General features: G+C 41.8%; 1 protein-coding gene across 1 annotated transcript in view; it reads right to left on the bottom strand.

Moving 5' to 3' along the window:
• Positions 1 to 1,367: 1,367 nt before the first annotated feature.
• Positions 1,368 to 15,457, bottom strand: part of PCOLCE2 (procollagen C-endopeptidase enhancer 2) — an 80,146-nt gene continuing 66,056 nt past the window's right edge. The window contains exons 8-11 of the mRNA XM_029938764.1: positions 11,507 to 11,661; positions 7,745 to 7,828; positions 5,484 to 5,651; positions 1,368 to 1,941 (exon numbers count right to left, since the gene is read on the bottom strand). Of these exons, the coding sequence (XP_029794624.1) occupies positions 1,811 to 1,941; positions 5,484 to 5,651; positions 7,745 to 7,828; positions 11,507 to 11,661 (538 nt within the window). The 3' untranslated portion in view covers positions 1,368 to 1,810. The remainder of the gene's footprint in view (positions 1,942 to 5,483; positions 5,652 to 7,744; positions 7,829 to 11,506; positions 11,662 to 15,457) is intronic.

Genomic DNA, 15,457 nt, shown 5'->3' with positions numbered 1-15,457 from the left:
CGCAGGAGGCTGATAGCTGCGCGCATGTGGCCTTGTTGCCTGTAATGCACCAATTAGAAGAGAAGAAGAAAAACTAAAAAAATTTTTTTTTTTAAGGCAGTCTCTACAACATGGGGCTGAAGCTCACATCCCGGAGATCAAGAGTGGCATGCTCCACCGACTGAGTGAACCAGGTACCCCAAAACACTAAAATCTTTAGTAATCACTCCAAAGTCTCATAACATGCATTCTTGAAAGGAGGTCACTCGCCTTGAGAAGGTTAGGGTCAATCAGGATTCTGCAGTTCCATCCTGGCTGGCCAGAGCCCTGAAGACCTCGTGATTGTGAGGGCCTTTCTAAAAGATGGCACCGGCCAGTGAAGTCAACCACCGACTCCTGTAGTTCATCTACTTTCTCAGCTGGTGAACTCTCTGGTGCTGCGGGGGAGCCCAGGGAAGAGGTTAAGGAATCACTCCTGACCCCACAAGCAGCCCACATTCCCTGGTTGCTTGTGCTTGCCCAGCAGCCAAAACAGGGGGATTCTTCCTTTTGAAATCCCATTTTTCTGCCTTTTGAATGTCCGGTCACCTCTGGGACTGAGAATTATTATTTTTACCCAAAAGAATATTTTTCTTATTTCTAAAACTTAGGTTGTACAATGGGAGACCTTGTGATCCAAGTCTTGGTTCATCCCTGAGGTTCTTTCTACCTTCTTCAGACAATGATGGTTTGTCCCCTCTTGCACAGCTCCTGGCAGGCAACCCCCCGAGGGCTGGTTGGCAGTGGCGTTGCAGATACAGCTGTGTGCAAACGAGGGGAGTCCTTTCACAGCTCTTCCCAGACTGAGTGGAAATAGATTTTGTAAAAGCAAAAGCAGAAAGCATCCTAGCCGGTACACCCTGATCCAGTTACCTGGGGATGAACAGGACAGGGGCATCAGGCTCGCTTCTAATTTCAAGTCCTACCAAACAACCAATCATGATTTAGGGTAGGAAACCAAAGACCAAACGCTGCAAAGTCAGAAGAAGAGGGTTTTCCTCTGAGGCAGAGAGGGCCTCTTCTAGGGCAGTGAGGGTGCTGGGTTGGAGTCATGACTCCTGAGCTTGGTTGCCAGCTCTTTCTCTTGGGAGGTGTGTGCTCATTAAATATATCTGAGCTTCAATTTGTTACAAAATGAAGGAATTGCACTGGATCCCTGAGGGACACCATTCTAACACGGTCTGGTTCTACAGAGCATTATAGTCTACTTACATTACTAGATCCATCTAGTCCCTGAAGTACTTGGAATGCTCTTTCAGCAAAGTGTGAATTGATACCAAAACGATTAGATAAAAAGCAGGGAATATTCTTTTTACAGTGTCTTGTTCTATAAAAACAAGTCTATTGGCTGTGATATAATCATTTAAAATATTTTATTAAGCACGGATTTAAAAAATGCGAGAATATAACACCTCAGAGCAAATGCTTGAAGGTAAAACAAATATCACTATAAATATTGCACTTATAAAATCTTTTTTACATCTTCACACAACTCATTTCTAAAATATCCTTTTACAGAGATGTATAAATAAACTGCCTCCAAACTGCCAACGCTTGATACATTCAGTTCCTATCACCGCTAAGTCTGCAGGTTTCCAATCACGTATCTGCTCCTCCCTGTGCAGGCACCGAACTTCCATCAGCGATACTGGAGGTCTCAGACCTACATCATGTGAAGAGTAAATCTTTCTGAATGCTCAATGTTTAAGTAAGATTTTTTTTTTCTACTGAGGAAAATACAGATCTTTCAAAGGCAATGATAGAATGCAGCTTAAATTGACACAGTTCACTGTTAACATTGCTTGTTTTTCAAGGCATCCAGGAGCTTCTGATTCTTGGTCTTGAACATCATGATAAAGCTGTTTGGCATGATTTTGCCTCGCCCATCTTCACCCACTTGGCCCATAATAATGTAGTTTAGACCTAAAAAAAAAAAGTTGATATATTTTTTCTCTACATGTACTGTTTTGATACAACTTAGACTATAACTTACCTCTAGATAAATGATCTGGAAATGGTATTATTAATTATACATTTGTTCTATCCAGGACAAAATCAGGTTTAAGCCTCTCAGCAGAAAAATGGTCTAAACTCCAAGGAACGTGTTCCAGCTCTGCCGACATGAAGATGGAAGGAATGAGGAGGCCCATCTGTCCTGCTCTGTGGGGCTGAGGTATGTGCACCGTGTGTGCTGTGCTCATGGGAAAGGCTGTCCTTCCTCAGGGGACCTCGCTGCTCCCTGACATGCCATCTCCAGATGGCCTGTCATCCCATAATGCTTCTGGATTTCCCAGGCCATTTGGCAACTAATGATCCATGGTCGTCTTCTGCTGTTGTAGACTTGAGTTTTCAACATCGAGAGCATCTGTACTATGTAAGTTTCCTGAGGGCTCCGTTGCATCATATATTGCTTTGCATGCTTACAGTTCCTTACAACAAGTAGGTATTAACATGTACTTCAATCGGTTATACAAGTTTTTGTATCACAGTGTGTCTGGCTGAGTTAGGTCTAGACTGGGCCCTTAAGCTGAGGTATGTTGGAGTCAGTTCTGATGATTTATACTGCCTGCGGAAAATGTCATAAAGGCCGAGTATATGACCACCTCCTTTATGCTCCCTCTTCGCCTGTGTGTTATAAGAGAAATATGTGTGTCCTTGTTCTCTTGCATAATCTTTCCTTTGTGGGCTCACACTGTCCTCACAGTGGTCTTGAGCCTGTGAAAGCTTGGAGGGCCGTGCAGGTGGATGCCACCTCAAGGCTAGACTCTTAGTTAGCATCAGTATGAGACCTCACAATAAGAGTCTACCTGTATGTTATCTGCTATTACTGCAGTTCTGGGAGGAAGTGTTATCTTTTACAGAGCCTTTGCTATTCCCTCTGAAGAATCCATGTGAAGCTGCTGGCCTCCAGACTTTTCAAAAAGAACCTGAATTCTTACAGTGGATATTCTCTCTCTCTTTCTGTTAAGTGGGTGGGGTACAGGTGGGGGGATTAGTTTGCTTTAGTTGTGGGGGAAGTTTGTAATAAGACTGAGGAAAGGAATGAGCTGAGATTGGAGAGAGAAATCATGCTATACCATGTAGCGGAAAACCAGATATGATTACCATTCCAGAGAGAGGGAGAGAGACACCTATCTATCTACATGTGTTGTTTATGGAAAGGTGTCCACACAACACATCATGTGGGGGTGGGGAGGTGGCAGTAGAATAGGTATAGCATGATCTCATCCGTCTAAGTGTCTATAGAAAGCACGCACACGCACAAACTTTCTAGAGGAAACTTTTCATGGTACCTCTGAGGAAAGGGAAGGTGCTTCACTTTTTATTTTATAGCCTTCTCTACTTACCTATTTTTTTAAAAAACCATAGAACATTCATTACTTTTATAATTTAAAGGACTTGTAATAGCCAACCAATCTTTGACAAAGCAGGAAGGAATATTCAGTGGAATACAGACAGTCTCTTCAGCAAGTGGTACTGGGAAAACTGGACAGCAACATGCAGAAAAATTAATCTGGACCACTTTCTTACACCATACACACAAATAAACTCAAAATGGGTGAAAGGCCTACACATAAGACAGGAAGCCATATAATCCTCAAGAAGAAAGCAGGCAGAAACCTCTTTGACCTTGGCCGCAGCAACTTCTTACTCAACACTTCTCCAGAGGCAAGGGAAACAAAAGCAAAAATGAACTATTGGAACCTCATCAAAATAAAAAGCTTCTGCACAGCAAAGGAAACCATCAGCAAAACTAAAAGGCAACCAATGGATTAGGAGAAGATATTTGTAAATGGCATATCAGATAAAGGGTTAGTGTCCAAAATCTAAAAGAACGTATCAAATTCAACACCCAAAAAACAAATAATCCAGTGAACAAATGAGCTAAAGACATGCACAGACACTTCTCCAAAGGAGACATCCAGATGGCCAACAGACACATGAAATGATGCTCAACGTCACTCATCGCCAGGGAAACACACATCAAAACCACAATGAGATACCACCTCACACCTGTCAGAATGGCTATCAACTCAGGCAACAACAGATGTTAGTGAGGATGTGGAGAAAGAGGATCTCTTTTGCACGGCTGGTGGGAATGCAAACTGGTGCAGCCACTCTGGAAAACAGTATGGAGGTTCCTCAAAAAATTAAAAATAGAACCACCCTCTGACCCAGCAATTGGACTACTAGGTATTTATCCAAGGGATGCAGGTGTGCTGTTTCAAAGGGACACGTGTACCCCAATGTTTATAGCCACGCTATCGACAATAGCCAAAGTATGGAAAGAGCCCAAATGTCCATCAATGGATGAATGGATAAAGAGGAGGTGATATATATACACAATGGAGTATTACTCGGCAATCAAAAAGAATGAAATCTTGCATTTGCAACTACATGGATGGAACTAGAGGGTATTATGCTAAGTGAAATTAGAGAAAAACAAATATCATATGCCTTCACTCCTATGAGGACTTTAAGATACAAAACAGATGAACATAAGGGAAGCAAAAATAAAAACAGGGAGTAGAACAAAACAGACAACTCTTAAATATGGAGAACATCAGGTTGCTGGAGGGGTTGGGGGCGGGAGGTAAGGGGCATTAAGGAAACTACTCCTGAAATCATTGTTGTACCATATGCTTAACTAACTTGGATGTAAATTTTTAAAAATTTGCTTAAAAAATCAGTTGCTCAAAAAATCATTTGCTCCTTGCCTCTGGCTCTGGACTGTTTTTTCCATTTTTAAAAACTGTTTTTAATGTTTGCTTATTTTTTGAGAGAGAGAGAGAGACTGAGCATGAGGGAGGGAGAAGCAGAAAGAGGGAGACAGAATTGAATCAGGCTCCAGGCTCTGAGCTGTCAGCACAGAGCCTGGTGCGGGGCCCAAACCCACGAACCGTGAGATCATGACCTGAGCCAAAGTCAGACAGTCAACTGACAGACACCCAGGCACCCCGGACTTTTTCCATTTTTTAACTTTACTTTTCCTGTAATTTAAACTCATTTCCATGTGTGGATTTAATGAACCTGTATATGCAAATGATTCCCAAATCTTTTATTCTAGCCCATATATACCTCTCTCTTCTGAATTTCAGCTCTGAATTTCTTGTTCCTTGCTGGACATTTTTCTCTAAACATAGTACTGGCACCTTAAGTGCAATAACTGAAAATCTCTCTTGCCCTGGACGGCTCCTTCTGTGTCTGTTCCCTATTGATCCAACTGCAAATGCTTCTTGGACTCATTCATCATTTCCACTATCTCACTGTCTGTCACAAGTTACAAGAACTGCGCTTAGAGCCCAATTCGGCCAGACTCCAAAGGCCTTCCTTCTACACCGGAAGTGGACAACCCCTTAGCCTCGATTTTACTTCCCCAGCCATGGCACTGCCCAGACTGTCTCTCTTGCTTCCTTCTCTGTCCGTGAGCTTCCCTAAAGAAAGATTAATGTTCTCCTCCTTACCTCTTCTGAGGAGAGGGCACTGCTTGCAGACCACGATGACCTTGGCACTCATGTTCTTGCCAGCCTGCTGAATTGCCAGATTTCCCTCTTTATAGATGTTGATGATGGAGACTGTGGCATGCAAACTTCCACCCCGGGTGACAGTTGTGATAACAGTGCCAGCCAGTACTGCAGAAGGAAACAGTTAGAAATAATATGACAGTGAAAGCAAAAAATGTAGACAGAACTGAAAATAATTTTACAGTCTTCTAAGCTTCAGATAGGAAACATAATATTTAAGAGAAAGCCCTCATAGAGCTATCAAATTTGATTCTGCTTTGTCACCAAGATTCAGGTTGAAAAGAGGCCATAGAGCTGGACTGTTACCCAGGTCGCTGGGTGCTGATGCCTAGGACAGAAACCTAGTTATCTGCTGCACTGCGGTGCGTTTCTGAGAAGGGGGCTCTCAGCAATGTTTTATCCAACATGAGGATCGTTTACCGAACGGGACAGGCTTCTGAGCTTCTACCTATGAATACTCAGTAAGACCTTGAATCGGCAGAGGCACTACCATACTACAGGGCTGCATGTGAGGGGTTTGAGCTATGAAGATCTGGGTTTTAGTGTCTGTGTGGTTGGGTCTTTCCCCCCACCCCTCTCTCCAGCTGTCCTCTCCCCTTGAACTTTGGTTCATCCCATGGCTCTCCTTCTCTAATTATCAGTATCTGTCTGTTTCCGGGTCTTTCATATTCTTATCCACCTTGTTTATTTCATTTAACACATCAAAGTATAGAACTGAGGCATAACAAAACATTTTCTCTAAACAAAAACAAAAAACCCTAACAAAATTCAGTTGCTTTTCATTATGTAACTCTCTCTTTATTCTATGGTGATATAAGAGGGAAGAGTCTCACTTTGGAGCCACAGAAGGAAAGATGCTGGCATTTTGTGGGTGACAATTCTGTGTGGTGCGGGACTTGCACTGAGAGACTGTTTTATGAGCCCTGTCCCTGCCCAGAAAAACCAGTAGCACCCCCCAGTTATTGTAGCAAAAACCACTCCTTGCGGAGTGTTACCAATGTAGGCTGAGAACCAATGGGCCATTGGTATTAGTATTTGATCATTTTGCCATGGTAGAGAGTCACAACGGGAAAAGTCAAAATTTGGATTTGGCTCACATGTTCTCACTTTCAGGATAAAGTAGAAGTCGGCTGCTTATGTAGTGTGCAAAGTTCATCAAGTCCAAATTCTTATCAGGCCTGACTTTGCTTCCTGGTGCTAAGTGTTCACTGCAAAGCATTAAGTCTATAGCCAAGAGACATCTGGTGGCTGCAAAGGACGTGGAGGGAGACTTCCCTAAGTACCTCCTGCAGAAGACTAGCCTGGATGTGACAGCATCCAGTTTTCATTGCTTTCATTTTCATGCCTTGAATTTTCAATTCATGTTATTTGAATTGCAGCATGCAAACTCCAGTAAGATCTAGGGCCCTAGATTCTTCAGTGCCTTCACACCTTCATTAAAAGTAGTTTCTTTGGACTGTAGATAGTTACCACTTTAAGGCACAGAAAAAGCAAGTCTCTTTTGGGAGACTCTCCGTTGTGGGTAACCTATTTAGGCTTTAGCAACTTCCTTTCCCTGATAAGATTTTTCTTTTAAGTGTTCCTTTAAAAACTAACCAACTTAATTAAATTTGGTATCTCTTGCTCTTAAGTGGTTTCTACATAAAGTACAAGTATTTCGATTGGAAAAAGCTCTGAGAAATTCTAAGTCATTAGACAGTATCTCCTCAGTTCCAATTTATAAGCATTTCCAAATAGATTTCAGATTCCCAAGTTTCAATTCAGTACTCTGGAAGGACACTACCGACGAAGAATGTGACGTGAATTTCTTCTGAGAGAGGCCAGCCTGGATATGTGTCTAATGTACTTAAGTGGAATTACAGATATGTGAAAAAATACACCACACAGGAAAGATATATGAGAAAAAAGGATACAGGGTTTTTCAGGAATACCGAACCAGCCAGAATACAGTATCATATTCCAGGAATCAAATTATTAAGTTTATGTAAAACAAAGCTATTTTCTATACACATAGTTTTCTCCATTGTGAAATCTAACACTTTGACAGCACTAGTTAACACACCTTAGTGAACAGGAAGACATTTTCTTAGTGAATGAAGAGTTTAACCCTTTACCACCACCTTCAGGACAATTCCTTTGAGATTAAGCATGCGGTCTCAAGTTTCTGATTAAAGAGAAAAGGCCCGGTTTTTATTTCTTACCAAAGTTACTTGAACAGTAATTGCTCTCCAGAGTCCCCGTCCGTCTACACTTCTGTTGACACAGGGCCACAGTGGGTTTTAAACCTTAATTCAAAGACACACATAAGATTCAGGAAAATGAATTCAACTGCAATTAGTGTTTAGACCTGAATCTACCTATTTAAAATTCCTACTTATTTCCCTGAGTCACCAATCCATCATTTCGATGGAGTAATTAACATTCAAAAGAAATTCTTTATGCTACTAACTGCTGCTCTAATTTCTTCAGGGTAACTCAGTACCCTCTGCTGTATTTTAAACCAGAGATCAAAGGTAACCCAAATTTAGCCCTCTTTTCTTCTTTCTTTATATATAACTAACACTAACCAAAAATAGATATAGCCTCCTTGTGCCCTGCTTAGAAAAACCCAGTGCAAAAAATATGAACTCAGAAAATATGGGTTAATTCTTCACTTTACAAAAGGAATCCAATCGTGATCCCCCTGAGGATAGAAGGAGTTTTCTCAGTGCATTTAAAATAGGCAACTCCCCAAATGTGGGTCATACAAGGTTTTAGAAACTGTGAAGTGTATTATACCTGTAGGGAGATGCAGCCCATCATTAAAGATCTATTTTGAGTCTGTCATTGCCTATAAGCAGCTTAAGAACTGGGAAGTAGACTAATTTAAAAATAAAACTAAATAGATGCTTCCCTCTGGGTGATGTTTTGTAATGCCTAGAAATATTTTTTGTTGTCACGATTAGAGGCTACTGCTGGCATCCAGTGGGTAGATTAAGGGATGCTGCTCAACAGTAAACAGGGGGAGCCCCCAACAGCAAAGAACCGTCTGGCCCAAAGTGTAAATATTGCTGAGGTGGAGAAACTGGGGGTAAACATAATGAAAATATTTAATTACTATAATTATCAATAAAAATGTTTCCAAAATATTTGCTAATTACTCACTTATATGTGGCCAAATGCTAGGAAGAACAAAACAGTTCTAACAGAATTGTACTTGTTGGGTGAGAATTTGCAGCTGTAACATTGCCCTTCTAATATGTTTCTATGAACTCTTTCTGAATTTATTAGTGACTTACTCTTCATTTGTACCCACACTTAACTCTAAAAAAGATCTCAAGTGGATCACAGTATTAAAATTCCTAAAATAGCATGTGTGTGTATGTGTATACTTTCCTTTAAGGCAAAGAGCTCAAAAAACATTTAGAGGGAACACTGTTCCAGAAGGTGGGGACCTGTATTTACCTAATTACTGGAGTCAAAAAAAGTGGCGCTAGTGTTTCTTTCTGAGGAAAGAGGATCTTTCAGTGGACACTGGAAAGCAGCTCTTCTAAATCCCACAACGTCAATCTGGAAATTGGGTGGGAGTCCTACCCGACTCCTGCTCCTCCTTCAGCAGATCCCTACTCTCCTGCCTATAAGTCATCACTGGAGCATGCTGACCCTTGTCACCCCCCACCCCCTGCTCCCTCCCTGCACTCCTGGCATGCCATCTGGTCCTTGGCCTTCTCCAGGTTCACCGGCGACGGCGACGACCTTGGTGGGTGCGCCCTCCTCCCTGTGCCGGGCTCCATCCTTCCCAGACCTCCCTCGGCTCTGTCTGCAGCACTCCCAGGCTCACAAGTTCTCCTGCTGGTCCTCCATCACGAGGCTTTCAAGTTTACACAGCCCAACACCTGGCGCAGCTGCCCCTCATTCAATCTCCTATCTTTTCAGTCTCCTTTGCCAGTATATCCTTCTTTTTAAAAAGCTGGGGTTTCTAGAGACTGAATTTAGCAGCCCTTCTCCTCTGTTCCCTCCTAATCTCTCCCTAGACCGTCTCATTCTGGATCACAGTGTCACCCACATATGTGTTGATGATTCTCAAATTTAACTCTTGCGAAACCTCTTCTGGAGGCCATAGATAGGACTGGGCATGAGTACTCCACTTGAGTGTCTCACAGACACGTCACACCCAACACGTCACAGCTTAACTTATGATTCTAACCTTAAACCCCTTTCTCTGCCTCAGTGAAGGGTCGCACTTTCCCCTGAATTGTGCAAACCAGGGACTTGAGAGGCATGCTTGACACCTCCCTGATCTCCCTAGTCCATTAATCACCACTTAAAGACCTGTCAACGTCTCCCAAGGTCCCTGGCTTGTACAACAGCCAGTATTTCTGGCTTCTGTGTTTTTCTGTCACAGCACAGTTCACCTGGACAACCACGAGAACCTGATCATCTTGACACTACTATTCATTCACCTCACAGTGGCCAGAGCTCCCTTCATGAAGTGAGAATCTGATTCTGAACTTTGTTTAGGAGAAAATACCAAAATACTTAGGAGCATAAGGAGAGAGGTGGTAGGGCCTAAAGATGGAGCTAGAAAGAGAGCCTAGGTACAAAGAGTTCAGAAAGGGTCATACATGGCATAACTGAGTTTGGCTCCTGGCTGCCCAATATGGTAGCCACTAGCCACATAAGGCTTCTTAAAATAATTAAAATTCAATTCCTCAGTATTAGTCGCCACATTTCAAGGGTTCAATAGTGGCTACCGTATTGGACAGCACAGGTGTAAACAATGAATTCAAGTGGGAGACATGGTCGGTTTGGTGTGTGTGGTGGAGGGCATGCAGTGGGGCGGTGAGACAGAGGAACTCAAAGATGACTTAGGAGTGTGGCTACAGATGCTAAGGACCCTGTTTGGGAAAACAGGTGGAGAAGCAGATTTGATGCAGAAAATAATAAAAATGTAATAAAACGAGTTGAGTTTGATGTTTTAGCTTAAATGTTTAGCAGTCAACAAAACCCTAGAAGATAATTATAAAAACATGTCTGCAATGTCAGAGAAGGTTTAGGGCTGGATATACAATCTAGGAAGCCACTAGCACCATGGTGCTGCCAGATAATTCCACGGAAAGAATAAGGACACCAGGGTCCACTAAGATGCGCTGAGGAAATAAATATTGAGGTAAGATAAGGCAGTACATGTCTAGGCCACAAGGTGGCACACTTGTGGAGCACTCAGAAAAATCAGCCCTTCTAGAAGCGCCTGTACTCAGGTCCACCCTCTTGGGGGTGCAAGCCCGGTGGGCTACTAAAGCTGGGTTCATTTCAAATATTTTGTGTCTTAACTTCACGTCCTTCATTCCCATCTTTTTCTTTCTCTCAAATTTAGATTTTGAGATCTGAGGCCTGAAATCTCAGTGGGTGGAGACTTAGTATAGGGATACACACCTGCCTCTCCATTCTTAGATTATGTTCAAGACCAGTTTCCCAGTTGGCTTCTAAAATACCAATTTACCCAAATCTGAAGAAAAAAAGTATTATGTATAACACATTTTAGAGTGAAGTGAGAAAAACGACACACACACACACACCAAATGAGAAAACTGGCAGATGTGAAAACAGGCAGGTATCAAGGCCCTAGAACTTTAATCTTAAATACTACAATTCTATTTAATAAAAAGAAAGCCATAACTTTATAAGTACCAGGAAAGAAAAATTGGGCTTATAATGATCTGTGCCTATAATAGGGCTCTTAGTAATTTTTAAGTGGTCATAATTTTCTTCAATGACACTTAAAAATTATTAGTTTATAAACATTTTTACACCTTACACTTTTCTTTCATTAATGGAGTCATATTATTCTCTTGGATAAGCTTTTATTTTATTTAACTTAGTTTAGTTCCAAGTATCTTTAATTTTTTTTCTACTTCAAAAGAATTTTTCTTACACTCCTGAGGTGTGTGCACGAACATCAAAACAGAAAAAAAAAAACTTACCCGTAGTTACAGGGAATGTGGTGGTAACAGGTGGTGCTGTAGTTGTAGGCAATTTTTTTGGCCTGAATTTGTAGTGACCAATAAATCCATCTGCAGTTAAACTTAAGTCTGATAAAAACTGAATGAGAAGTTCATTTCTCTCAGATATAATTGGCCTAAAAGAAGAAAAACATTAAAAAAAATTTAAGTGACACCACTCTGAATTGTAGAATCCTAGTTTTCCATTGCTTTTTGACGACAGATCACTATATGTTTAAAAGTCTCAATCTGCTCAGTATTCATGCTAACAGCTAACATTTACAGAGTGTTCAGTTCAGCACTGTGCTTGATGCAAACTGTCAAATTCTACCTTCACAGCAACCCTATTATTCTCTTTCTGATAGAATGGGCAACTGAAGTTCAGAGAGTTCAAGTGATTTGCCCGAGGCCCTACAGCTAACATGTGAGGACGTCGGAAAGTGAACACAGGACCAGGGGACCCAAGGCACTGTGGCAGACATTGAGGCCAATGTAAACACTGAAGCTATGGCTGGTTCTTCACAAGCACCTTAGGGTCTGGCCTGACTCGGCAACCACACAGCTTCTTTTAACTAAGACTCTGGATTTGCGCTGGCCATTGAGAGTCAGGCGGAGAAGTTTATTACACTTCCACGCCCTGTGAAGACAGCCAGAGGGATCATTTTGGGGGGCGGATCACCAGGGGATAAGAAGGCCGCGCAGCGTTTAACCTGACATCCATTTCATTTCTAATGAGAGCTCTCAGGCATGCCTGGGATGGAAATGTTTGTTTTATAATCTCAGTAGCAGAATGCTGTGAAGTAGAAAGAGAAAGTGATTGCTTTGGTGGTTAGCAACGACAGCATTAAAGAACTCTTAATTTGAAAGCTATTTTAGGGGATTGCTGGTTAGCTGGGACTAAAGATTTACTGATGATAATAATGGAGACTCAAAAGCACTCTTAAGTCTTAGGGAAATAACTATCATATAAAATAGTGTCATTTAAGCCTTCTCCATTATTATATAAGTAATGGTTAAAAATGCTGTTTGGCTAATTCTATTTCAAGACTAAAAACTGAACAAGGTATTTGACTGAGTTAATCAGCGGTTTGACTAAACTCAGCTGAGGCATCTTCTCAGCCAAACAAACCACTCTGCAGGCACCACGGGCAGCAAGTAATGAGGCAACTCAATTTTCTTCCCCACCTACCAGCTACTTTGAGTGGGGATGGTTGAGGGTGAGGGGGCTTATCTGTACTTGACCAAATCAGTTAGAAAACCTGCAAGATCTCTGCTGTCCTGAAGGCCATTACCTTCTGGGCCAAGAGATGGGACGAACCCAAGAGTGAGCTTTGTGACCTACATTTAGCATTCTGGTCACAAGAGTGACCGAGATCATTTAAATAATGCTTCTGAGAATCAAGCCTTTGTCAGAAACATTCTGTCTTGCTTTTGAAAACACATTCAAGAAATACAAACAATGTGCATGAAACACAATTCCCAACTACAATTACAAATAAAATATGTTAAACTTGTTTACATGGTAAAATTATAAAAAGCACTTATCATATGCAGCAAAGGAAACCTTAAGACCTAATCAGGTCAGCCTTCTGGGCATGATAGTATAATTATAGTGATCCATCTAAGGCCTTTTCTATGAGCTAATCTTGGGAGCATTAAATTGGAAATTAAATTTTCTCAAGGAAGAGTATTTTAGTAACAGACATATTTTTGTTGTGCTGCTACAGAGCTCTAGCATGAATGTGACAGAATCACAGTGCCATAAATGTTCTGAGGGCCATGTGTGCATCCGCGAATTAATGTTACAAGTCACGAGAAAGCAAGAGGAAATCTCCGTTGGATTCATTCCATCCTGGCAGATCCCGGGAAGGGATGGAAGATGCTGTCCGGTCTTCTAGCGCTGGCTGTGCGGACTGTCTGCTGCATCACCCCGAGCCATCGTCTTCCTCAGTCACTACAGCTAGTCAACCGCCATGTCCTGCCGATCTTGCCTAAATATTTCCGGATCCACATCCTCCTCTCCATCCCTACCGTCCTTCCCCACCTCCTTGACTGTACCTGGACCCCCTGCCACAGTCTTCTAACCAGACTCGGCCTCGCCATTTCCTGACTAAATGCATTTCAAAGTCTCCCCTGTCTGGAAGACATGGAACCCAGCTCAGGGCTCCTGCCTCTCTAGGTCCCAGTCCAAGATTTGGGCCCAGAAGAGCTCACGCCTCCCTGTGTATCTCTATTAACGGAGCTCCTTCTACTTGGAACGAGTCTGTCCTCCCTTCTGTTTGTGACTAATGCCGACTCTTCCTTCAAGACTAAGCTTCAAGAGGCACCGTCTCCTTCAAAAAGCCTCTCCTGACCCCACCACTTGGGCCAACTGGACCAAAGGCCTCCTTGTAGGAAACACACCCAGGATATTCCTTTGCCAATTTAACTATCTGCCTCATTTCATCCCTCCTACCAATATCTCCGTGTTTTTTATTTATCGTTGTATTCCAGCTACACAGTGTCCACCACATGGCTAGGGTTTAATAAATGTTTCTGATCTGAATCCAATGGTGTTGATACTGCACTGAACCTAACGCTGAGGGTTAATTAAAAACCATTCTTGTTATTTTTAAATGACATTGATTCTTCCTATTCATTAGAATGGTATAGAGCTCTATTTATTGAGGCTTTTAAAAATACCTTTTAGAAGGTTTTATAATTTTCTCTATTAAGGACTTGACAAAATTATTAGGTTTATTCTTGAGTATTTTGTATTTCTGTTGCTATTAAAAATATTATTTAATACAAACGTTTTTATTCAATCTATTTAAGAAAAGATATTCTTGAATAAATTAATGTTTCCAACAAACAAAAATATAAATCTAAGAGTCATACTTTAATCAGGTAATTAAATTCTATTAATAGATTTTCTAAGTTCAAGCCAATCTTGAATCCCTGGTCAGACAGTATTTTCTATATACATTGTTAGATTTGACTTGCTAATAGTTTTTCCATGTTGATTTATTTGAGAGGGAGGGAGAGAGCGAGAGTGCACGTGGGGGAAGGAGAGAGAATCACAAGCAGGTTCTGCACCGTCAGCAGTGCGGAGCCTGACAAAAGGCTTGATCCCACGAGATCATGACCTGAGCTGAAATCAAGAGTTGGGACGCTTAACCGCCTGAGCCACCCAGGTGCTACTGGGCTTTTCAACATTTTTGCCCTCTGATGATTTCTCTTATTTTTACCCATTGAGCCATACTTAAATTTTTTTTTTAACTTAGGAACAATGTTCAGTGTTTTTTCTGGTATGATTTTAAAGGCTATCTTAATTTCCATATTGCTAGGAAATAAAACTTGAAATTTTTAAAAAAAGTACTTGGATAGAAAGAAAGAAGAGACATGGCAGAAAAAGCTACAGCAAGATAGGGTGTCAGGAAAGGGTTACTTTTTTTCCCCTTGATTCAGGAAAACTTAAAGTTTTCGCTACAGGAAAGAAATAAAAGAAGACAGAGGCTAAAGATGGAGATGATGGGGAAAAAAAGAAGAGGGTTACTGGGTAGAGGGAAGTTTCAAGGGAGAAAAGGAGGAGGTCAGACGGAGGATACAGATGAAAAATTGGCTTGGGGGGCGCCTGGGTGGCTCAGTCGGTTAAGCCTCCGACTTGGGCTCAGGTCAGATCTCACCTTCGTGGGTTCTAGCCCCGCGTCAGGCTCTGTGCTGACAGCTAGCTCAGAGCCTGGAGCCTGCTTCCAGTTCTGTGTCTCCTTCTCTCTCTGCCCCTCCCCTTCTCATGCTCTCTCTCTCTCTGTATTAAAAATAAATAAAACATTAAAAAAAAATTGGCTTGGGATAAAGGAGGGTGTGGTAGGCTGATAATGGCCCCCAAGATGTACCCATTCTAATGCCTGGAATCTGTGAATGTGTTACCTTATGTGCGGAGGGACACTGCAG

The sequence above is a fragment of the Suricata suricatta genome, chromosome 5 (assembly GCF_006229205.1).
Source record: "Suricata suricatta isolate VVHF042 chromosome 5, meerkat_22Aug2017_6uvM2_HiC, whole genome shotgun sequence".
NCBI classification, from domain to species: domain Eukaryota; kingdom Metazoa; phylum Chordata; class Mammalia; order Carnivora; family Herpestidae; genus Suricata; species Suricata suricatta.
Note: the sequence above shows the minus strand (reverse complement) of the source record. Positions and strands in the feature narration are given on the sequence as shown.